General features: G+C 42.4%; 1 protein-coding gene across 2 annotated transcripts in view; it reads left to right on the top strand.

Annotated features, from left to right (window-relative positions):
• The window catches only part of LOC137546711 (chitotriosidase-1-like), a 67,207-nt gene extending 51,938 nt beyond the window's left edge, over window positions 1–15,269 (top strand). For both annotated transcript variants that reach the window (XM_068269476.1, XM_068269477.1), the window contains exons 7-12: window positions 874–998; window positions 9,305–9,428; window positions 11,140–11,325; window positions 11,515–11,631; window positions 12,492–12,621; window positions 14,910–15,269. In XM_068269476.1, coding sequence (XP_068125577.1) covers window positions 874–998; window positions 9,305–9,428; window positions 11,140–11,325; window positions 11,515–11,631; window positions 12,492–12,621; window positions 14,910–15,217 — 990 coding nt within the window. In that variant the 3' untranslated portion in view covers window positions 15,218–15,269. The remainder of the gene's footprint in view (window positions 1–873; window positions 999–9,304; window positions 9,429–11,139; window positions 11,326–11,514; window positions 11,632–12,491; window positions 12,622–14,909) is intronic.
• Window positions 15,270–25,478: the final 10,209 nt, after the last annotated feature.

The following is a 25,478-nucleotide window of genomic DNA, read 5'->3' as shown; positions in this document are numbered from 1 at the left end:
GGGGGTAAAGGGTGGGTCCTCAAGTGGTTAAGCAAGTTGCATACATTGTTCACAAAGAACGTCAACAGTTTAAAGGACAACTGAAGTGAGAAATATATGGAGGCTGCCATATTTATTTCCTTTTATACAATACCAGTTGCCTGGCAGTCCTGATGGTCTATAAGGATGCAGTAGTGTTTGAATAATGCCAGAAACAAACATGAAGATAATCTTTCAGCTCTGACAATAATGTCAGAAACACTTGATCTGCTGCATACTTTTTCAGGGTTTATGGCTAAAAGTATTAGAGGCAGAGGACCAGCAGGATAGCCAGGCAACTGGTGTTGCTTAAAAGGAAATACATATGGCAGCTTCCATATCACTCTTGCTTCAGTTGCCCTGTAAACTGGCTGGTAGCCAGGTAGTAAAAATAATACTGCAAACATGAGTTGTGTGCAAAACATACAATTATTATATATAGTATTATTCCACTCAATATGCATTATAAACACTTTAAATACAAAATAAAGATTGGGCCTGATGTTGTACAGAGAGGGTGTTTTACTTTCCTGTTCTTATTTCAAACAATCAGGCTCTGTTCCCACTTGAGCTGAGAAGAGATATTTTTGTCCCTTCTCTGCTCAGTGCAAAACTGATAGTGAACGTCTTCTATTTTATAAACTGGAGCTGTTCACACCTGTCACTCTGCGATGGATCAGTTGTAATAATAATGTATTTTTGTTTCATTCTATTGAACTTAATTGGGTATTTAAAGAAAAAACAGTCAATGTAAAGTTTTCTCTGCATACAGCATCAGGTCTGTTGTGTTAGGTATATTGGAGGAAAGCCAGTGTGAGAAGGTGATGTAAGTTTGTTCACATTTGTCTTTCTCAGGAAATGCTAGCTGCTTTTACTGCTGAAGCAAAAGCCAAAGGTGTTCCCCGTCTCCTGATCACAGCAGCCGTGTCTGCAGGAAAAGGAACCATCGACGCTGGATATGAGATTGCAAAGATTGGAAAGTGAGTTGAGGAACTGAAATCTTGCTGAAAAGAGATGAGCTTGAAATCCAACTTTCTAGGCAAATTTCAACTAATTAGATACTGACCCAATCAAACCCATTGTTTGATAGCTTATTAATTGGGTGCCAGCTAAATGATTAGCAGCTACTGCGTAGCTATTAGCGATATTTCCAATTTATGGAAATTTTCAGAGAAACATGCATATCAGGAGTCACATTTAAATTGCAGAGGCATATTATTTGCAGTGTTTTGCAGAGCGTATGGAACAGTTCACATTTATGTGTCTCTTCTTGAGCTTCTCAGTCAAGTTGTCTCCACTATGATATTCAGCCAAGATAAAAGGGCACAAACCGAGAGCCCAAATAGTGTGTCACTGTATTAATGGTTGGTAAAGTAAGTATTAGGATTTATACTCACAAGTATGGGTTACCACCAGAGCAACCACTAGATAGGCAAATGGGGAAGTTTTCCTGTCCCCACTCAGGCTAAGAAGTCACTCTCTATAGAAAGGAAAAGGGTGAGACACACACCTATCCACCAGGTGGATAATCAGTCGTATTCAATTTACAAAGGCGCCAAAAGCAGAGTAAAATATTTAAAACCAGGTTAAAAATGGGGGGTAGTGGACTTACCTCCCCATAGATGACATGATCATGTATTCATGAAAGAAGTATAACATTTATTTTTTACTCCAATAAAGCTGCAACGCGTTTCACGGGTCCAACGCCCGCTTCCTCAGGCAAAGTATAAACAGGAGTAACTAAAAACGTAAAACATACAGGACCATATATAAGACTATATATAAGACAGTTGGAACTGTGTCTTATGCTCCTTGTCACCTCCTTTCAACCAAAAAGATGGCTGTTCACATGACAAAGATGGCAGCACCCATGAATCACAAACATTTGCCTGTTCTTTTAAAACAGGGTGGGTAAAAAATTATATTACCTATCTATTCTAATTAACATAAATAATGTAACTTAATGACAGTATGTTTGTTTAGGCTGAAGTTCCCCTTTAACAGGTGGAGCCTAAAAAGAATCAGGGAACATATCTGTTCTGTTTCGAATTCCCGCTTTATGTGTGAGGCATACTCCAGAAGACCCAGTCTGTATAGCAGTACAACTCCACACTGATTTAGAAACCTCCACAGGCAGTTTACTCGATGAAATAATGACTCCAAGTATAATCTGTAGTATCTTTACTTGCGTTGAAAGCATACAAAGATGTTTTTTAGAGCATATTCATAGGTAAAAATATGATGCGACTACAAGCACAGCAGGATCTCCTCACTAACTGAACTCAACTGTTGCAGAAACATCTAGACAAGGCTGTTGAGCAGGGAGTTACAGTTGGGAAATGCTAAATAACTAAATCTTGCAGGGGGACTGGAATATACTAATACAAAGAATATAAATAATGTTAAATAACATTAAAGGAGGCTGTTGTGACAGCACACTCCCCGCTTGGTATCGGTAGATACCACTATATATAATACAATTTAACATTGAAAACTATATGTATAATTAAGACTTGTAGAGAAGAGAGAAAACATAAAACATAAACATTAATTCTTGAATGCAGATCTTTGAAGAATCTTCCATCACTGGAGAAAGGATGTAACTCAGTAGACTCGAAGGCATATCAGGCTGTTCCCTTAGATCGAGTAGATAAGACATCTTTATTTGAAGGCAGGAGTAAGACTGTCTCCGTGATGGGTCTAAACAAAGTCTTAACACTACCATTTCTTGCTGTCTTCACTTTCACCTTGCGAACCTTTCCATCATCGCTAGTGATTGCCTTTATAAAGTGATCATTCATATCGGGTTTGTTCTTCAGAATTTTTTTAAGTGAAGTTAGCCTAGAAATAACTTGTTTCTTGTTATTTGGAAGCCTAATTCTTGGTGAACTAAACGGTAAAGGAGCTACCCAACTTTTAGTTTCATCCTTGAAGAATTCATTATTCAAGATGTTTATGAACTCTTTATCCTCAATGGAAGGAACTGTCTTATTGTCATCACGAGTTATTTGGAATATAGTGTCACCAGAGTCTTGATGAGAACTGTTCTTACAACTGATTTGCTTTTGTACATCGCATGAAGTCTTTAAACTGAAACTCTCCTGAACTTGAAAGTTAAAAGGATGTTTAAGTGAATGAAAGGTGCATTCAGATTCTTTGATGCTGGTCTTGCATGAGAACACATCATAAGACTCTTGAAATGTATTTAAGCAAACATCTCCTATTATGACCCATCCAAAATCTAGTTTCTGTGCATAAGGGGCATCATTTGGTCCATTGCATTGTTGTCGCACCTTATGGACTCTTGGGATATCTCTGCCTAAAAGAAGGAGAATCTTTGCATCATCATCAAGCGGTGGAATGTAACTGGCTATGTGTTTTATATGAGGATGATAAAGAGCCGCTTCTGGTGTAGGGATCTCTTCTCGATTGTTTGGCAACTGGTCACATTCGATAAGTGTTGGAAGTGGAAATTCTGTGCTTCCATACTCAGATGCTACCACAAAACCATGTGCTCTTCTTCCAGATACCTTAGCCAGACCTGAGCAAGTTTGTAAAATGTAGGGCCAGGTTTCTCCTTGAATATTGAATACGTTGAAGAATTCTGGACTTGCTAATGAACGATTGCTCTGGTCGTCAAGGATAGCATACATCTTCACTGCGCTCTGTGGTCGTCCTTCTGGATATACCTTGACCAGACATATTTTACTGCATGACTTTCTGTGGAATCCTTCTTCACATACCTCAGTACATTTTGTGGATAGAGATGCTGTCATTTCCTCAGTACTCTCCCCGCCATAACTTGGTGTAGTCTTTGAGGCTTGAGCAGTTTGAAGCACTTCTTTGGGAGTACCAGGATGATAAGCCGTTATGTGTTTATCACTGTTGCAGTCAAAACATTTGAGAGGAACTTTACAGTCTTTAGCAAAGTGGTCTGTAGATGCACAACATCTATAACAAATATCGTGTTCTCTGAGGAAAGACTTGCGCTCTTCAAAGGGCATTTGTTTAAACACACGACAATTTCTAAGAGGGTGTGGCTTGTTATGAATAGGACATTGATACCTAGGATCATTTTCCTTGACTTGCTGTGGTTTAAAATCAGAGTCTTGAGAACTTGAGAAGATTCCAGTCTTCTTAACATAGACAGAGTTCCGTGAGTCCTTAAACTTGCCTTGAGTATCGCAATTTAAAGATGTTGAAGGAAGAACTGTAGTATCAAAAAATAAAAAGCTTGGGTCATTCTTTACAGTAGCTATGTCTCTAATGAATTTGGAGAAAAAAGAAAAAGGTGGAAAGGATACTTTATAGTCCTGTTTATATTTAGATCCTTTCTTTGCCCATTCACTCTGAATATTCGGTGGCAACTTCTGTACAATTGGGTTTACACCATGAGCTGTATCCAAGTAGACAAGACCTGGAAGGTGTGGGTCTGCCTTGGCTCTTTCTACTTCAAGAAGAAGGTCGCTTAATTCTTGAAACTTGTGGTTGTCCTTGTTAGACAGTTTTGGGAAGTTTCGAAGTCTCTTGAATAAGGCAAGCTCAATAGCTTCAGAACATCCATAAACTCTCTCTAATCTCTCCCAAACTATGTTAAGACCCGTTGCTGGATCATCGCAATGAACAGATTTCAGTCTTTTAACTTGTTCTGATGACTGCGGTCCCAACCATTTGATAAGTAGGTCAAGTTCTCCTATAGGTTCAATCTCCAGGTTCTGGATTATAGTCTTGAATGTAGCTCGCCAACCTCTGTAGTTTTCTGGTTGATCATCAAATTTCGTTAGTCCAGAGTTAAGAAGCTCTCGGCGAATCATATACTTGCCAACTTCTTCCATTTCAGACTTTTCTGATTTTATTTCTGTACGTGGAAATGCGTCACCACTGCAGACAGTATGTGGCTTGTGCTGTTCCAGTGGTGATGTAGAGAATGGAGATGCAGATGCGTTTACTCCAGGCGAGGGTTTGATCTGTGTGATGTTTGGAGCATGGGAGCTTGAAAAAGACTGTGTTATGAGATTCATGGGATTTGTTCCAATTGGTTGTGATATTTCTTTGTGATTATATCTTGCTGAGGTCTGACAAGGTGTATAGATTTGTTCTCTTGGACTTGTAGTGTTGGACAGCATAGCAGAATCCTTCAAAGGTACAGTGTTAAACTGAGATTCATGTGTTAACGATATGCATTCTGGCTGTTTACTTGCTGAACAGGTAGGTGCAGAGACTTCAGCTGTAAGTAGGGGAGTATATCCATTGTTCTGGTTCAGAACAAATTGCAAAGTTCGTTTAGCAGGATCGTCAGCAGACTTTAGGCTAGGGTAATTAATTCCTTCTTCCTCTTCCACAGCTTGTTCGAAGACCTTTAACCTTGCTAGAGCTGCTGCTTCTTCTCTTTTCTTTTGCAGAAGTTCTAACTGGGCCTCTGTCTCTGCCTGCACACGTGTTGCTTCTGCCTGCACACGTGTTGCTTCTGCCTGTGCTTCTGCCTGCACACGTGTTGCTTCTGCCTGTGCTTCTGCCTGCACACGTGTTGCTTCTGCCTGCACACGTGTTGCTTCTGCCTGTGCTTCTGCCTGCGCACGTGTTGCTTCTGCCTGTGCTTCTGCCTGCACACGTGTTGCTTCTGCCTGTTTGCGTGCTGCTTCCGCCTGTTTGCGTGCTGCGTCCGCTTTAAGAGTCGATTCTTGTTCAAAGCAATAAGATTGTGCTTTCGCAGCCTCTGCTTCTGCACGGGCTTTGACTAACTGAATGCTTAATGCTGACCTCTGGGAGAGTGACTGCAGCGATTTGCTTGATCTAGTAAATCTGTGAGAGGTTGCTTGCACTGACAGTTTTTTTGAGTGTCTAGAAGAAATAGAGGTACAGGATGTAGTTTCGATCAAATTTGCTATCCTATTCTCTAACTGTAACTTCGCTTCCATAAACGCAACATGTCTTTGTTGATCAGCGGTGGTAAAGTCATCCAACTCTTTTGACGCTTGTTCTGTACTAACTTGCGATAGAAAGGAAGAATATTTTTCAGAGAGTTTCCTGTAATTTTCATATGTCTTCTTAAGTCTTGTAAGTGCATTGTTTAATTGCTCTCCATTACTGCCAGTCTTCTCAATATCAGATATGTGTTGCAGCGTTTTTATCCACAATTCAGACAGACTATGGAACATTCCTTCACTTTCTGCTTCATACCTCTCTCTTGCCTTTAGAGAAAGATGTATTGACCGCCTTGGTCTCTCAGGTAGTACAACATGTTTATCTGAATCATCTTGACCGAGCATTAATTCATCTTCCATGTTAATAGAATGCGCAGAAATAGACATGCTCTATGGTTGCAGATATGATGCTTATGAATCTTATCACTGGGTGATTTTTTTTTTTTTTTTTTTTTTTTTTTAAACTTAATAGCGATAGTCCCAAACAGAAGAAATGTACAATTTCTGAAGCAGTCTGTACTCACTGTATTCACTGTAGGAAGGCAGACAGGCAATTCTTGTACTTTTTGCTGAACGTCTATTTACTCTTTGTAGACTTGTGTTTGAGGTGTAGCTAGGTAATCCTTTATCGTATTGCAGATCAGTCCTTTACTGATGAGATGACAGGAAATCCCATTACCTTCTTGCAGATATCATATTTTTACTGTTCTGTTTCGAATTCCCGCTTTATGTGTGAGGCATACTCCAGAAGACCCAGTCTGTATAGCAGTACAACTCCACACTGATTTAGAAACCTCCACAGGCAGTTTACTCGATGAAATAATGACTCCAAGTATAATCTGTAGTATCTTTACTTGCGTTGAAAGCATACAAAGATGTTTTTTAGAGCATATTCATAGGTAAAAATATGATGCGACTACAAGCACAGCAGGATCTCCTCACTAACTGAACTCAACTGTTGCAGAAACATCTAGACAAGGCTGTTGAGCAGGGAGTTACAGTTGGGAAATGCTAAATAACTAAATCTTGCAGGGGGACTGGAATATACTAATACAAAGAATATAAATAATGTTAAATAACATTAAAGGAGGCTGTTGTGACAGCACAATATCAATAATCTAACCATATTCTACTATAAACCCAGTCTCGTTTGTTTAACAATCCATTCTCATTTTGTGACTATAAATGAACTATTCATATAGTATTACCATTTGCTATTTTGCATTGATACGCTCTTCATACAGTGTTAATGTTTGTTATTTTGCATAAATAAATGTACCTCAAAGCGTAATCAATGATATACAGCCACATTATCTGGCAGCCAGTTCACTCACCAATATGTCTTTGAGGTTGAAGAGGTAACTGGAATTCCTGAGCTAACCCCCGTACACACATAGAAGTCCCATGCTGGTAATGTCTTAGCCAGAATTTGAACCTGTTAAAGTAAACACTTAGACAAGACAAGTCAACTAACATTTACTGTATGTTACGCTCTTCTCCTGGAGGACTCAAAGCACATTACAGCTGCAGCCACTTAGGGCAGCATCCACAAGAGGCATTAGGAAGCCTTGCCGCCCAAAGACTCCTTAACCATTTAAGGACCAGCGGTCTCTGGGCACTTAAAGACCAGAGACCGCTGGTCCAATCCCGACGAAATCCCGACGAATCGCCGCACATACCCGCCGCAACCGCTGTCATCGCCGCTCGCCGAGACCCTCAAGACATAGACTCTACTGTCTCTATGACGGCAGAGTCATGTGAGCCGGTCAGGAGCCGCTTTCATTGGCTCCTGACCCTGTTTTTCAATGTAAGCCAATGGGAACAGCTTACATTGAAAGACAGGGCCAGGAGCCAATGAAATCGGCTCCTGACCGGCTCACATGACTCTGCCGTCATAGAGACAGGCAGAGCCTGTGAGATGCGGCGAGAATCGCCGGGTTTGAGCGGCGCGATCGGCGGGTAGCGGCGGAAACGGCGGATGCGCGCTGCGGACAGTGATTGAGATCTACACCCTGCCAGCCAGGAGCCCACCAAAACAGGGCGTAGATCTCAATCACTGCAGTCCTAAAATGGTTAATGTTTTATGTACTGGCTTGTGCCAAGATTTAATCCCCGGTCAAAGGTTAAAACCCTACATCAAAAGCAACATCCTTAACAAATACGCTATCCAGCTACCATCTTCTTCACCTATCATGACCAAATAAGGTTAGAGAAACCGAGAGCCCAATATAGTGTAGTATGTTCAGAATATAATTAGTAAAGATAATTAGTGAGAAGAGTATACTCACAAACATGGGTTACCACAAAGGTCTTTCGTGTCTGCTTTATGGAGGTAAGTCCACCGATTCCTCCGAGCAAATTTGAAAGGTTTTATCCACTTTTACCCTGCTGGCGCCTCTGTTCCCCGTTTGCTATCATGACCAAATGGCTCAAAAAGTAATGCAGGCACAGGATCAGCAATAGAACCAGTCAGTTAGATTTGCCCAGGCATTCTCCTTATTTCTGTCATGGCAGGTTTACTTTAAAGAGGAGCTGTCAGCCATACTATCTCAGAAAAAAAACCACATATATAAGTAGATAAATACTTTCTCTACTTACATAACATATGTATTGCACTGTCCACATTTTGATTTTAGCGATGTTTCTATAGTAAAAAAAAAAAAAAAAAAGAGAGAGAGAGAAAATCCTCCTTAGGACTCTCCATGTTAACTGTGTCTGTCTTGAAGCCAATCCTGATGTCATTTCCTTACTTACTCTCCTCTGCCTGATTGTCTAGGCATTGCCCGCCCTCCTCCTAGTCTTCAGACACGCCCACCCAGGTCTGCAATAGAAAGTGCATTGTCTCAGCATGAGAAATATTGCCCAATCAGAGAGGAACAGAGGTGTGGGAGGAGAAAATAAGAGGGAAAGAGGCTTCAGTCAATCAGGCTGCATTAGTTAAGTCTGAGAGGAAAGTAAAGAAACAAAAAAAGACAACCCAGCATGTCCTGCAACTTCATCAAGCAATGTACCAAATAAGAGTCAGGTAAACTGGGGAATGATCATTTATCAACAAGAAAAGTAATAGTGATTTTTAACTTTTGGATTGCCTGGTTAGTATCATTCTTACTTGTTTACCAGATACAAATAAAGAATTGATTTTTGATTTTATGCCCGACAGTTACACTTTAATCAAGGAAGAAACCTGCTAAATAAATCAGCTGCCAGTTGCATACAACTAACTAGCTGCTTATTTTAAAATGCAATATAGAATACATAAAAATATTACACATTTGTAGTTGTTTTTGTGGAATTTTTTGAGTTGTTTCCTTGTCAAAATAGATTAAGTAATTATCTGTTTTTTTTCTCCTATTTGTCCACAGGCTCCTAGATTTTATCAGTGTGATGACTTATGATTTCCATGGTGGTTGGGACACTTTGTCTGGACACAACAGTCCCCTATGCCAGGGTTCCACGGATCGGGGAGATTTAATCTACTTCAACATTGTAAGAAAATAATTATTAGTTTCATTAATTTTAATCTATTTAACATCAATATCTGCCAAAGAGTTGTATAGAATGCAAAACAGACAATAGTGGAGAGCATAGAATCAGGAGTACAGTACTTCAATGCACAGTACCATCAGGACATCCAGCGACACAAATACAAATACTTACATAGTTAGTGTGCGGTGTAAGACACCACCAATACTGGTACATATTCATTTGATAAAGAACACCAGAAGCAGGAAACCGAATGGAGGGGACAAGTCTGCAATTCACAATTTGCAGGGGACCCTGCAATTGTGAACACTAGTGGAGAAGGGATGGTGTTAGCAGATGAGACAACAATTGTAAGCTTGTCTGAAGAGGTGTGTTTTCAGGGTACATTTGAAGGTTTCCAGGCTTGGATCATAACAGATGAGCTGTGGGAGAGAGTTCCAAAGGAAAGGAGGTGACATTTGTGAGAAGTCCTGGAGAATATGTGACAAGGCTAGAGGACAAGAGGGTTTTAATGGGAGGACTGAAGGTTCTGGTAGGGATAGTATCTGGAAATTTATGGAGGGGGCAGCTTATGTAGAGCTGTGTATGACAGTGTTAGGAGTTTGAGATGAATTATTTGGGTAATTAGCAACATCAGAGGAGTGTGAGGAAAGGTGGACAAAATGAGCTGCAGAGTTCAGTATGGATTGGATGCATGCCAATCTGTTTTTTGGTGGGATGCAGAGTAGGATGTTGCAGTAGTCAAGAAGGGAAATGATTAGAGCATGCACAGCATTCTAGTGGTGTCTTAGGTAAGGAAGGGACAAATGCTGGAGATATTTGTGAGATGGAAGTAGCAGGGGGTTATTAATGAGGTAATTTGTGGCTTTAATGAGAGCTTATTGTTCAAAGTTACCCCCAGACAGCGAGCATTAGAAGTGGAGGTTATTGTGGTGTTTTCTACTCTGCAGAGTAACATTTTACTCATATTATGTTTGTGGAAACGAGGTGGCATGAATGCAAAAACACCAGATATAAAGTCAGAGACTCAAATTTATTAGTGTAGAAAGGTCAGGTGGTGAGAGATAAATCAGAATCAGAATCACTTTCAGCAAGTACACTTTATGTACCTGGAATTGTTTTCAGTTCACATGGCTTTGGCATCAATACAAGGACAGCAGTAACAACAATACAAACAGGCATTACAATTGTACAGACAGACATTCATTTACAAGCTTGAGGATTTTCAAATGAAACGGGTATTTGGCAGTACTGGAAGAGATAAGGGTTGTTCAGCTAGGGCACCACAGTCTAAGATGTGAGGGTCCTGCAGGGTGGCGGTGCTGGCAAAGGGGGCTGGGTGTCATCAGCATGGAGGTGATACTGGAAACTGAAAGAAAGTATTTACTCTTCCAAGCCATGAGTGTAGATGGATAAGAGAAGAGGTCCAAGAACAAGACCTTGTGGTGCACCAGCAGACAACAGGCATAGAGAGAAGTTGAAGGTGTTAGAAAGTTGATTAGGATTATGGGACTGTGAGGGGAGGTATGAAAGCTTTACAAGGTAAAGGGCACTCTTTAGCTGCAGCAGATCATTTTTGTAATGCTAGTAATCTTCTACAGTAGCGCTCTTTCTTCTGCACTCATCTACCACCCTGGAATGTCTGTAGTCATTGGGCCATGCATATTTCCTGTATTCTGTTTACAACTTCCCCCCTTGTTCTGTGCAACACCAGAATTTTGCAATGAATTACTGGAAGGATAACGGAGCCCCGGCAGAAAAACTGTTGCTTGGATTTCCAACATATGGCAGAACATTCAGGAACCCTAACCCCAGCTTGTGTGATGTGGGAATACCAGTATCTGGAGCAGGATCAGCTGGGCAATACACTCGGGAGGCTGGCTTCTGGGCCTACTATGAGGTGACAGTCTTTTCTACTAATATTTACATTAACATGGCGATTGGCGTCATGTATATTACTTGAGTCTTAAACAGTAATTCATGGACTTTATAAAGTTTCAGAATAAAACTATATTACAGTATCTGTATCTGCTGTCCGTACTTTTCCTTAAAATCAACACTATATTTATAGAATTGTTTATTCTTTTAGATCTGCACATGGCTTAAGGGGACTTCAATCAAATGGATACAAGACCAAAGGGTGCCATATGCTTGTAAAGATAACGAATGGGTTGGATTTGACAATCAACAGAGCTATGAGTGCAAAGTAAGAGTCTCCCCATATTCGTAATTAATAATTTGAATTATTTGCAGGCTTAATGGATCTTTTGCTGTTTTAGATAATGCTGTATGCAAGAAAGTAAATCATAGCTCAAAGGAAGGGAGGTCGGCTAAGCTGAGGGGCCACGTAGTTTAGGGGTGCATGGAAGAAGACCCAGTTATAGCCACCTCAATTTTTTTTGTTCATGTACCCTTTAACCATAAAGGCTCAGGCATTCAGACAGATATCACATAACCCCCTAATTTTTACCAGGCAACCTACCAGGCCAGAGGAATCTTCAAAATGCATTTTCCTTGGGCACAATGCATGGCATGGCACAGTGCTTTGTATGGAAGACAGAAATGAATATGGGACTGGTGGATGATGTAGAAGGCATGCCCTTTACTACTCACCTCCAGTCCCTATGTCTGGGGAAAGCCTTGTTGACCCAGGGAAATGGATTCAATGTTGTGGGGGTTTTTTTGTTGTTGTTTTTTAATTTCCATTACAATTAGGAAAAAAAATCTGAGCTGAGCAGTGATTTTCACACTGGACAAGGGGAGTACTGCTTGATGGTGCAGTAAAGGTAACACCTGCTTTCTGCAGGTATAAAGTTGCCGGTAGTCCAAAAAGTTATTCATAAGAACCACTTTAACACCAACTGAAAAACTTTGAACCGTAATAAAAAAAACAGGTAAAGCATGTCTGATTTGTAAATTTTGTCTTATCATACTACATACACAAAACTTTAATGATATGCGTTGATGTTAGTGATTTATGAGCTGCAAGTGTGCACCTACAAAGTTAAGTTAAAAATAGTGACTAATGACTTTTAATGAATTGAATTATTCATGATTGCTCTCTAGGTGCGGTTCCTGAAGGAAAGCGGCTTTGGTGGTGCTATGGTGTGGGCTATAGATTTAGATGATTTCCAGGGAAATGTCTGCGGTGAGGGGAAATATCCACTGATTAACCATATGAAATCCTTGCTGGAAGGTAAAACATGTTAATCTGAAATGTGTATTTATATAGAGTGTTTTTTGTTTGGTAATTTTAGTGACCACTGGATATTGAAATGGACTTATCACTAACATCTCACTTCTAATAACGCAAAAGGGATACATGCCACTGTTACAAAACATTATGTTGGGTCAAACATGCTGGTGTGAGTAACAAGTTACATATGGTGTCTTGTCTGAATCTTCATTCTTTTGAGTCTTTGCATGTTAGCAGCATGCAGGGCCCGATCCTCTAAAGGGGTAAATTGGGCAGTTGGCCAAGGCCCAAAGCTTCTAAGGGGCCCCCCAATTAGGGATTGTGGGAGTCACAACAGCTTTACTTTAGTATAAGGGGCTTCACATGAACTTTTTGCCTTGGGCCCCCTTTTTCCCCTAAAACCATGCATGACGGCATGACCTGCAATCAGAGCATGTTATGTACAGTAAGTGCTGTCAGAGTGGAGGAATAAGTAGATACTTTGGATGGTACAGAAATTGTTATTGTGAAACCAAATGCACTAATAATTGCACTTCTCATTTACAATATACAATAGCAGAATCCATGCAAGCTTCAGCCTGAGCCTGTATAGCCTCAAGTAGCTTTCAGCCCCCAGACATCTGCACAGTCCTTACTCTCAGGACCTCATCACTTGTTCAAACAAACACAGTAGGTTCCAACTTTCCAACAAAGTGTTAGTTCTTCCTGCATCATCCAATACATACGACTACCAACTTACTCCTGACTCACTTCCCTCACACTGCTGCCCCTAAGTGTGCCACAAATTCCTCCTTGGGCTGGATCATGCATGTTGCAAAATGCATGTTTTATAATGTGTGTGAACTGCAATGGATGCTGTGTGTTTTATACCATAACCCTATTTTAAAGCCTGCATGCAGTGAGTTAGAAGAATGTGATGGGTTACAGTGCAGAGATGTGAACAGGCCCATAGGACTGTATAGGCAGTGAGTTGACATGCAGTATTCTGCAGGGTAACTGAAGCAGCGTGAATGCACTCTTAGGGCCCTTTTACACTTAATGCGTTGGTATGCGTTAGTGTGGATTGGCATGCGTTAGTACACGTCGGTACGCATTTTTTCCATAGCAGTGCATTGTGAAAAAGCTTTCAGTTAGAACACCTGTAGTGGGAACTGTGCCACAGGAAAATATGGGCATTACTTTGAAAATCTGAGAGCTGAGAGTATTTGATTAAGTGTAAAAGGGGCCTAAGTCTGGATTCACACTTGTCTATCAGTATTCTGCAGGTGGTTTTCTGCATGTGAAAAAAAAATGCATTCAAGTGTGAAATAGCCCATTAATTAACATTGGTCCTCAGTTTTCCTATGCAGAAAACGCATAGGAAAACAGACAAGTGTGAACCTAGCCTAAGAGTTTTATGTGAAATAGGTGAGCCCACACAGTTTAGCATACACTTCACTCACATTTTAGAGAACATAAATTACAATCTGAACGTAGTGTGGCATCTGTCTTAATAGCTTGTCCCAGTTGCAATCCCCACCTTCTTCAAGAGGAAGTTAACACAAGTTATTTAATGTCACGTTTTACCAAATAGTGGGCTGGGCTTAGCTTTATGAAATAGTAATGGGATTTTTGTGGTAAAAAATTAATAAACATATGTACACCTGTGTAGCTTTCAGTCACAGTAGGTATTATAATCTGACAGCTCTGTACATCTTACTGACGGGTTTTGGATTGGTCCATTTCATCATGGGGGTTCTCAAAGTTTGTATTCATTATTTCAAAAGTTTTTCCTGGAAAGCAACTATACATACATGTCAGCCAGCCAGCCTGCCTGCCTGCTTGGGTGCACACTATTCTGGAATTTAAACTGTGCCACTGCCATTCACGGATTGCTTTTGAAAATAAAAGAAATCCATCAGATTATAATACTTAATGTAATTGAAAGCAACACAGGAAGTAAAATTACAGTGCATTTACTCTGGGACAAGTGCATGTGTTCATCTGCATTTACTTTTTTTTGCCAAGCAGGAGGTTCTTTGTTGATAGATTATAATACCTCCTGTAAGTGGCAGCTATAGGAAGTAAAAAAAAAACATTATAATGCATTTACTCTGGGATAAACATACATCTTATATGTATACATGAATTTTAACTTATACAGTTTTTTGCCGTAGTGATGTTATTCCTGTGATGTTGTGTTTTGCATTGTTCCTTATAAATACAATTTTAAAATTCCAGTCATACGTAAAAGAATATACCTATTTTTTTTTAGTTATGATGTAATATCATTGAATTATTTTACTTAGGTTCTACCACAAACTGCCCTGGTGAAATATGTGGAAATGTTCCTCCAATTCCAACTCCTACTCCTACCACTACAACTACCACCACATCTCCACCTGTTGTCCCACCAGGAGGGAGTACAGTCAGTCCACCAGACCCTTCAGTTCCTGAGGTTGACGACCAGTTCTGTGAGAGTAAAACTGATGACCTCTATGTAAACCCAGTAAATCCTAACCGATTCTACATATGTGCATCTGGACGTACCTATCCCATGCAGTGTGCAGCTGGACTTGTGTTTCAGACAAGCTGCAAATGTTGCAACTGGCCCTGAAATAGCTCTCTCTTTTTCACGTAGTAATAAACTAGCATTGTAATATGCGAAATGACTATTGATTTTTTTTCCTGTTTTCATATGTCATATCAATAATTACATATTTTATGGTTATACAGTATTATCTAACCATCAGGCCTGAGTTCCATTACAAGTGCGGTACTTTTCTGTTAGCCGGGCGCAACCGCTAGGTGGCGCTAATTACTATTCCCTCTCCAGGCCGCCATGGATAGTAGGGAAAGATAGCGATCGCTGAGGTGGCGTTACATCTTTCCCTACTATCCATGACGGCCTGGAGGAGGAATAGTAATTAACGCCACCTAGCGGTTGCGCCCGGCTAACGGAAAAGTACCCAATCGTTTTGTGGCAAATTGCACCCATGATTTGTGGAATCGTGGAAGTGCTGCAGTTTCACAACGATTCCCAGAGTGATCGTGATATACTACTGCAGCCACAGATCACTCCCAAAATGCTGCAAGCAACATCGCAATGCCGCTAGTGGGACCACCTCCATAGGGATGCACTGGTGTAGCTCTGCAAAATCATTCCTAGTTGGTCCCAGGCCCTAGGCATATTTTACAGCTTGGCTTTAAAGAGATCTTGTAACAAAAATGTTCCCCTGGGGGGCACTTACCTCGGTAGGGGAAGCCTCTTTAGGAGCCTCCTCAGCCTTGGGTATGCAGCACACTAGCAGCCCCCGAACAGTGTGCTGCAATATTTTCCTATCCGGGCTCCTGCGCAGATGCAGTACAAGCTTCCCTTGGGCTATGGTGGAAATAGCTGAGCCCAATCGGGTCTGCTCTACTGCACAGGCACGAGTTGGAGAAGCTTGTACTGCTCCTGCACAGGAGCTTGGATAGGTACACATAGGTACAGATAGGATATATATTAGATTTTCGGGGGGTGACAGCGCTGGATCCCCGAGGATGAAGAGGATGGTGGAAAACTCATTAGGATCCAGAGGCTTCCCTCTCCCAAGGTAAGTACCCCACAGGGGCGCTTTTTTTCCTTACAGTGTCTCTTTAAGAGGATGCTTTGATAAATGCTCAGGCAGTAAAACCTTTCCATATTGATCATAATAATATTAATTTGCATGTAGATTTTTGAATTGCAGAAACTTTATTAGAGGCTTTCAGTTTGTAACATCACAGGTGGGCATTTAGAAGAGTGCCTCAAACCTGTCCTCAAGGCACACCAACAGTATATGTTTTGCAGGAAACTGCACATATTCACGGGTAATTATTGTCTCAGCAGAGCTCATTAACTACCTTAACTACTATTAAAGATACAATTTGGTTTAATATAAAGAATAATACACCAAGCGTACGTTAAAAAGGGGCGCTGGGAAAAAAGGGCGCCGGGTTTTAAACGATAAACATGGATAACGTTTAAAAATATAATGTACTATATTTCGTTTAAAAATAATGTTTTATAAAGTTATAAATCATTAAATAATGTGCATGAAATTGGCAATTGTGAAAACGTTAATCTTCCGTTTAAAAAGTGAAACGTATAATAACGTTTAAAAAAAAATAGTAAGTAACCCTCCCTGTACCTACCCCTAACCCCTAGACCCCCGTGTTGGTGCCTAAACCTAAGACCCCCCTGGTGGTGCCTAAACCTAAGACTCCCCTGATGGTGCCTAAACCTAAGACTCCCCTGGTGGTGCCTAAACCTAAGACTCCCCTGGTGGTGCCTAAACCTAAGACTCCCCTGGTGGTGCCTAAACCTAAGACCCCCCTGTTGATGCCTAAACCTAAGACCCCCCTGGTGGTGCCTAAACCTAAGACCCCCCTGTGATAAGCATTAATAACGTGTGAAAAAAATATTGTGCTGTTTTTCGTTTAAAAATAATGTTTTAAAAAAGATTGTACTGTTTTTCGTTTAAAAATAATGTTTAAAAAATTATAAATCATAAAATAATGTGTAATCATGAGAAGCAGTTATAAAACAGTAAAAGTCTCCGGGCGCCGCTTATAAAACGTTATTTTTCTCCGGCGCCCTTTTTTCCTGTCGGGCGCCCATTAAACGATATTTATTATGGGAGTGAATGGCGGCGCCCGATTTGTCCACTTGCCTCAGGCGCCCGAATTTACTGTTCCCATACACCAAATCATATATTCCTCAGTAAACTGCAGTTTATATAGTGTAGAGCTTTACCCTGCAATTTTTTTCTCCATAAGCTCAAATCTCCTTAAAGAGGACCTAGGTTGTCATTTTCAATAACGTTAATGTCAAGCTCCTTTGAAGCGTTACTAGAATCGGCAAGTGCCAAGGGCAGTAACTCATCTGCTTGCCCGTAAATAAGTATTCTTTTGAAACTTAGCCCACCTTCCCAAATTGGCAAGACTGCCATAGCCATTTTTGTCCAAAATGTTTTAGAAGCTCTTTGGCCACCCCCACCTGCGATGCCATGGCCTACCCCCAACTCGGCAGCCATCTATTAGGCCCGGCTGCCTGGCTGGAGGCGGGCCTAAGCAACACAAGTTGGGGTGACCACAGAACTTTGGCAACACTTTGGGAAAGACAGGATGGTAGAGTTTCAAAAGAGTACTAATTTACAGGTGAGCGGGTGAGTTGCTACCTTGGTAGTCTTTAACCACCCGGTGTACAAAAAATACATTATTTCCTATTCTTTCTTACTCCCTACCTACCACCAAGAAGAACCCTACTAAAAGCCCTCATACTCTCAGGGGTCCTCAACTTTGGTGGTTATGTGAACCCCCTGAGCACACTGCACTGCTATTAAGTTCCACATATGAAACAAGGGAAATATCCCTCACTTAACAAGTGCATCCTTTTTTTCAGAATACATTTCAACTATGCATTTCATTAACTGGAAATTATATTGTAATAATTTTCCCCACTTCAGAATATAATGCCTCTCAGTATGGATGTCTTTTGTCCTGGCCATTGCAGTTCCTGTGGTGGTCTCCTCTGACAGACAGGAGACCACCCCACAAAACTACAAGCGGCAGGACAGTCAGGAGACCACCCCACGGGAACTGCAAGGACCAGGACACACAAGAGAATACCTTACAATGAATTCAAGGGCCAGGGCAGACAGGAGACCACCCCACAGGGAATGCAAGGGTCAGGACAGACAGGAGACCACCTCACAGGGAATGCTAGGGCCAGGACAGACAGGAGACCACCCAACAGGAAATGCAAGTGCCAAGACAGACAGGGGACTACCCCACAGGGAATGCAAGTGCCAGGACAGACAGGAGACTACCCCACAGGGAATGCTTGGGCCAGGACAGACAGGAGACCACCCCACAGGAAATGCAAGGGCCTGGACAGACAGGAGACCACCCCACAGAGAATGCAAGGGCCTGGAGAGACAGGAAACTACCCCACAGGGAATGCAAGGGCCAGGACAGACAGGAGAACATCCCACAGGGAATGCAAGTGCCAGGACAGACAGGAGACTACCCCACAGGGAATGCAAGGGCCAGGACAGACAAGAGACAACCCAAAGGGAATGCAAGGGCCTGGACAGACAGGAGACCACCCTACAGGGACTGTAAAGGTTAGGCCACACAGGAGACCATCCTAAGATGAACTGCAAGGGGTAGGAAGGACGAGATCATCTCACAGGGACTGCAAGGGTTAGAACAGACAGGAGATCTCTGTATTGTGCAAAGGCCAGGACACACAGGAGACAACCCTGCAAAGACAGCAAAGGCCAGGACATACAGGAGACCACTCTACAGGCACAAGCACACAGGGACTGCTAGGGCAAACAGGAGACCACCCTCAGGGACTTGAAGGGGTAGAGCAGAGAGAAGATCACCCCACAGGGACTGCCAGGGCAAGGACTGACAGGAGACAAAACTGCAAGGATTGCAAAGGCCAGGACACAGGGACTGAAAGGGTTAGGGCAGACAGGAGACCACTCCACATGAATTGCGAGGGCTAGGGCAGACAGGAAACCACCCACAGGGACTGCTAGGGCAAATAGGAGACCACCCACAGGGACTACAAGGGCTAGGGCCGACATTAGACCACTACACAGGGATTGCAAGAGCTAGGACAGACAGGAAACAACCCTGCAAGGGCCGACAGTAAAGCACCCAAAAGGGACTGAAACCACTAGGTCAGATAGGAGACAGGGACTCCCACAGGGACTCCGAGGGCCAGGACACTCAACAGCATACTACCCCATAGGCCAAGAGCTGCAAGGGCCATGTTCTTGGTGCCATGTTCTTGGTGACAAATCATTGGACTTGTCACCAAGAACAATATCCAGGAATACTGTCAGCAGGTGGAGAGAATCTCCCTCTGGTGCAAGGAGAACAGGCTGGTGCTAAACACTGCAAAAACCGTCGAGCTAATTGTCGACTTCCACCCCACCCCCAATTCACATCGATGGTACGGAGGTGGCAAGAGTACCCTGCGCTCGCCTCCTGGGAACCACAATCTCCAGTGACCTCACCTGGAGGCCCAACATCACCGCGATACAGAGAAAAGCCCAGCAGAGACTGTACTTCCTCCGCCAGCTGAGGAAGTTTGGCATGACCCAAGAGATTCTGACCAACTTCTACTCCGCTACCATTGAGTCGATCCTCTGCTCATCCATTCTGGTCTGGTACGCTGGCGCAACCTCCAGCGACAGGCACTCACTTCAGAAGGGTCATCAGGGCGGCGGAGAGGGTCATTGGGAGACCTCTCCCCTCACTTGCCCTCCTACACAACAAAAGACTGAGATCGAGGGCCCTGAAGATCGCTAACGACCCCTCTCACCCGGGCCACTGCTACTTTAGTCCGATGCCACTGGGACGAAGGCTTCGGGCCATCTCCACAAAGACGGCTAGGCATAGTAATTCCTTCTTTCCCTCAGCCGTCAGCCTCCTGAACTCCCTCAACATACTCCCCACCAGGGCACCCCCATGCAATATAGAACTGTCACGGACAGAGCCAACTGCTGCCCTAGTATGCAAACTGTTAACGCGAATGTAATGTACAATGTAAATACAAATGGAAAGCAAATGTAAACGTCTGCTACTGACATGTGTAATTGTAACTGTAACCGTCTGCTACTGACATGTGTAAGTGTAAATTTTTTTCTGCTCCTCCATTCTGAGCCAAATGTACTGTGCCAAACCCAATTCCGGGCATGACCCAGTCATGCTTGGCGAAATAAACGATTCCTGATTCCTGATGACACACAGGAGTCCTGTGTGTCATGTTCAATATAAAAAATAAAGCCAGTTCCTGTGTGTCATGTTCAGTATTAAAAAAATAAAGCCAGTGTTACACAGCACATCATGTCCAAAATGAAAGACTCCATTTCTTTCTTTCAAGTGCCATAAAATATTAGAACATACATATTACCTAATACTGTGTTGGGAAAGATCAGGCAAAGAATAAATAGGTGTGGAAAAATAGGCAATGCTTCACACCACGAGGTCTGGTCTTGAAAAAGTGCTGATGGTGTTGTGAAATGTTGTCCATTTCCTTGCACTGCCTTGTTTTTGTTTGGGCCTTCCAGCTACAGTGTGGTCATATGCACGTTCTCCATTTTATGGATCTTGAGAGTAATAAATGGAAGCTTTTTTAATGAAAAAGGTACACTGTGCACCACTGGCATTATTTCTAATAGTGAACATTGATATTTTGCACAGAATTGGCAGCCAGTGAGTAGCACCACTGTATTGGGGGGGGGAAGTGTTGCTTCTAAAACCACCTGTAAAATCATTCATACTTTGTAGTCGGTGTCAAATGTAAGCGTGTGCGCTATAGCTATTTCTCTACATGAATCACTCCTCACATGACACACAGTAGCGCTCCAGCAAATCTTTGGATTATCCACTGGTGTCAAGCCACAAAGATCATTCAATATCTCCTTTCAGTGTCACAGACTGTTATATCTCTAATATATTTATCAAAATGTCACAATTCAGCCCAATCTCTCTAATTCAGAACTTCAAAATGTCAAGTCTACATGTTGTGCTCAGAGTTATATCCAAATACCACCTTCTTTTATGCAATTCAAGATATCTGTATTCAGACAGACGTAGTCTCTGTATTGCAAAAAATGAATTGCCTGTCCCCTGGTCTTAGCTCTTATGCACAGTACATACCAACCTAATAGGGCTGCTGTTGTGCAATGCACTACTCTCTTAGCTATGTCTCCTCATCTTGCCTAATATCGTTTGTGTCTATAATGTGTCTTGCCATGGTGGTGAGAATAATCCCCTTCCTTCAGAAACTGGGCTGCAGGGCAGTACTCCAACATGATAATAACACCAAATACACTTACAAGATGACCACTGTCTTGCTAAAGAAACTGAGGGTAAACATACAGGACTGGCCAAGCATGTCTCGAGACCCTATTGAGCATCTGTGGGGCATCCTCAAACGGAAAGTGGAGGAGCACAAGGTCTCTAACATTCACCAGCTTGGTCGCGGAGGAGTGGAAGAGAATTCCATTGGTAACCTGTGAAGTTCTAGTGAACTCCATGCCCAAGAGAGTTAAGGCAGTGTTGGAAAATAATGGTGAGCACACAAAATATTGACACATTGGTCCACAATTTTGACATTCTTCACTTAGGGGGTGTACTCACTATTGTTGCCAGCAGTTTAGACATTAATGTGTGTTGAGTTTTTACACTGTTATACAAGGTGTACACTGATTACTTTATATTGTATAACATTTTTATATCTTTAGTGGTGTCCAATGAAAAGATACAATAAAACATTTACTAAAATGTGAGAGGTGCAATCAGTTTCGTGAGATACTGTATACATACATAATGTAATATATCAGTGTTTAACATTTTTATTAAATTTACAAAAGTGTCTAAAAATTCTGTTTTCACTTTGTCGCTATGGGGTACTGAGTATAGATTAATGGGGGGGGGGGGGGGGGGGAGAAACAATTTCAATGATTTTTACATATCAAAACTGAAAAAAGAGGGAAGAAGGGCTTGCTTGTGGGTAACAGGTAGGAATGATTAGTGGTATGCAAATATTTCTGAGATTATGCAAATGTATGTCATTTTTTTTATGCAAATATATGCAACCTGAAAATGGACTAATAAGAATACGGACTAATAAGCATAAGAATGTACATACATTTGCATAAAATCATTAAACTTTGCAGATCATTGATCATCCCTAGTAACAGGTATGGGGTGTCTTGTGTAGACCATAAGGAAGAGGACACCCTTGTGTCTGCGGGGAATGCTGACCCTTTTCCACGGATGAATTGTTGCATCCTATGCGTGTTTTCGCATGCACGCATCACCCACCTGCTAGCAGTCTGCAGGAATCATATGCACATTGCGATTTGATACGGCGGGGAATCAGTTCTTTATACGTCCGTAAATCACAGCTGAAAAATTGTGGGCGTTATAAACAAACACATGCGTCACCATTAAAAGCATTGTGTGCCATTTGCATCACGTGAAGTCCCACATTCTTTTTAATAAGCGTGGCATACAGACTGGCGCTACCACAGAGCCAAACTGGGTAATTGCACATGGTCCCAGAGCAGCTGCACTGGCCAACCAAATCCCCCCCATCCAATTTCTTGCAGAAAGCATTCTTACCTTTCCAACCAGTCCACTCCTCCTTTCTTCTTTTATTGTCCTTCTGTCTCCATCCCTACAGCAAATCTGCCCCCATGACCTGGTAGCATGTTATGTAAGTACATTGGTGACTGTGAGGAACAGAGAAGAGGAGCTGTCAGGATGGATAAAGATGAACACTGAAAACAGAACGAGGTAGCACGCCAACCAGACAGGTGAGATGCTCTGCTGTGTGCACGAGACTGTGTTATAGATTTTATATATGTCAAATAAAGAAGGAAGCGGGAGATATAGTACGTTTGGTTCATTATGTTAATCACATTTACTGCTCTGAAGATGCCATCATTAACTTCGTACCTATAAAATACCTGCAATGAAATGTGCGTGCGGATATAGCCAAAAACGTATGAATTATCTGAATTTAATGATAATAAAATATGGTTTATATTATCTATTGTTGTAGATATGGCGAATTTGACAGATAGTCTATTATTCACTTCACTATAGTAGAATATCTATAATTTTACCGTTATTCTACTACTTAATTCAACTGTAAAATGTCCATTTAAAACAACTGCGCTTCTTTCACGTCCTTGCCTCAATGCAGGAAGTATCCAGATGGCAACTTGCTTCATGCACATCAAGTAAAAAGAACCTCGGGCGGGCTCCACGATAAAGGTTATCTTATTCAGGAATGAGTCGCATTGACGAAACGCGTAGGCGGACCCAGGCTGCACGCTGACGTTAGCCTGCACAGGCTGCCCGGTTGGACGCACTGCCCCGAGTTCCGCAGCTGGGGCATAGAGTGTTGCATGCTGGAAACCTGTGGGAATCAGTCGCTTTGACAAAACGCGTAGGGCGGAGCCAGGCTGCACGCTGACGTTACGCTGCACAGGCCGCCCGGTTGGACGCACTGCCCCAAGTTCCGCGGCCGGGGCATAGAGTGGTCGCATGCCGGAAACCTGTGGGAAACTGGACTAATAAAGATAACCTTTATCGTGGAGCCGCCCGAGGTTCTTTTTATTTGATGTGCATGAAGCAAGTCGCCATCTGGGTACTTCCTGCATTGAGGCAAGGACGTGAAAGAAGCGCAGTTGTTTTAAATGAATATTTATGGAAGGAGAGGTGACTCTTGATTAAGCTGCGATCCCCTGTGATTAATATTTTTCTGTGGAGCGCAGTATTTTGTATCTTGTGGTAAAACTGTAAAATGTCGGTATTCTTTACTGAAATTTTACTATGCCCTAACCTAACACTTTTCTCACACAGAACCCTCCCTCTCAATGCCTAACACTAACCGACCATCCCTGGTGGTGGCTAACACTAAGGAACCCTCCTCTTCCCGGTGGTACCTAACACTAAGGACCCCCAGATGGGGCCTAACATTAAGAACCCCCCCCAGGTGGTGCCTAACACTAAAACTCCACTGGTGGGCGCCTAACCTTAACCCCCCCCCCCCCACCTAGGCTTTAGGCCCCCACATACAACTAGCGAGGATTTAGAAATAAGCGTTAAAAGCGTTAGAAAACCTAATAGTGGTATAAGCGATACAAGTTAATTTTAGTGATAGTGGTTTAAGCAATAAAAGTTGAGTATATAGTCAATTGCAGCAAAATATAACCGTCTGCGCCACAATAAGTAATATAGTGCATAATTCACATTGAAAGTATACCCACGTCCAACTTTCAATGATCTGATTTTAAAGATCTGCAAAGACTCTGGCGCAAAGTGCCATGATCATTTTAACTCCCGTTCTCGCCCTTCGTGAGATGTTGCGTGTCCCCGCAGGTAGGGGGATGGATCGGGCAACACTCATTCTTGGGCCGCGTCTTTGAGCGTTCTCCAATCCATCTAGCAGTGAGTATGCAGTTTTATTATCAGTTGTTTTTAGTTGTGCTCAGGGATGCAGGGGAGTAAGGAGCCAAGGCAGGTGACCCCATTCCAGACACTGTTGTTTTTTTAAGACCATTTAGTGCCTTTTACAGCTAGGGATTCTGTGAGTGCATTTGAGCCCAGTTTGGGTTTATTAATAAGTTCTGCACACCAGGAGCACTGTATTTCTCCTCTTATGTTTTCTCAGTATATAATGTTTCAGTGATCACTAGCTCCAGTGCCTGTACAGTCTTAACACATTCTTATACTTTTAAAGTCACTGCTGGTTCTGTGTCCCTTTAGTCCTCAGTTCACATGCCAATGGCAACCCTTTTTAAGGTAATTATTTGAGTAGAAATCACACACCCACATATCAATACTTTTAGGCTGGTTTCACAGTGGGACGTTACAGGCGCACGTTAGAGCAGCCTGTAACGCAGCCCACCGCACAGCAATGAAACATCAATGGGCTGTTCACAGTGCCCACGTTGCGTTACATTGTAACGCTGCGCCACCAGACAACGTAATGCATGCAGTACTTTCTAAGCGGCAGAGCCGCGTTAGACTGCTTGCACATGCTTAGTACGGGTAGGTTTTTTTTTATTTTGGGGGCAGAGAGGAGGCGGGGAGAGGCCGCTACGTAGCCAGGCACATGGCTACTTAATATTCACTGCACTTGCAGTGTTTTCTTCTTGGAGCGACCGCTGATTGGCTGGCGGGACCACGTGATGCGGAGAGCTCCGCTCACGTGGTCTCCGCAGTGCCTCCGACAGAGCAGGCGCACCAAGAGCTGCTTGTAACGCGGCTCTTGGTAGCGTCCTGCTCCAACACCACCAGGCGTTGCGTTAGGGGCA

The sequence above is a fragment of the Hyperolius riggenbachi genome, chromosome 2 (genome assembly GCF_040937935.1).
Source record: "Hyperolius riggenbachi isolate aHypRig1 chromosome 2, aHypRig1.pri, whole genome shotgun sequence".
Classification (NCBI taxonomy): domain Eukaryota; kingdom Metazoa; phylum Chordata; class Amphibia; order Anura; family Hyperoliidae; genus Hyperolius; species Hyperolius riggenbachi.
Note: the sequence above shows the minus strand (reverse complement) of the source record. Positions and strands in the feature narration are given on the sequence as shown.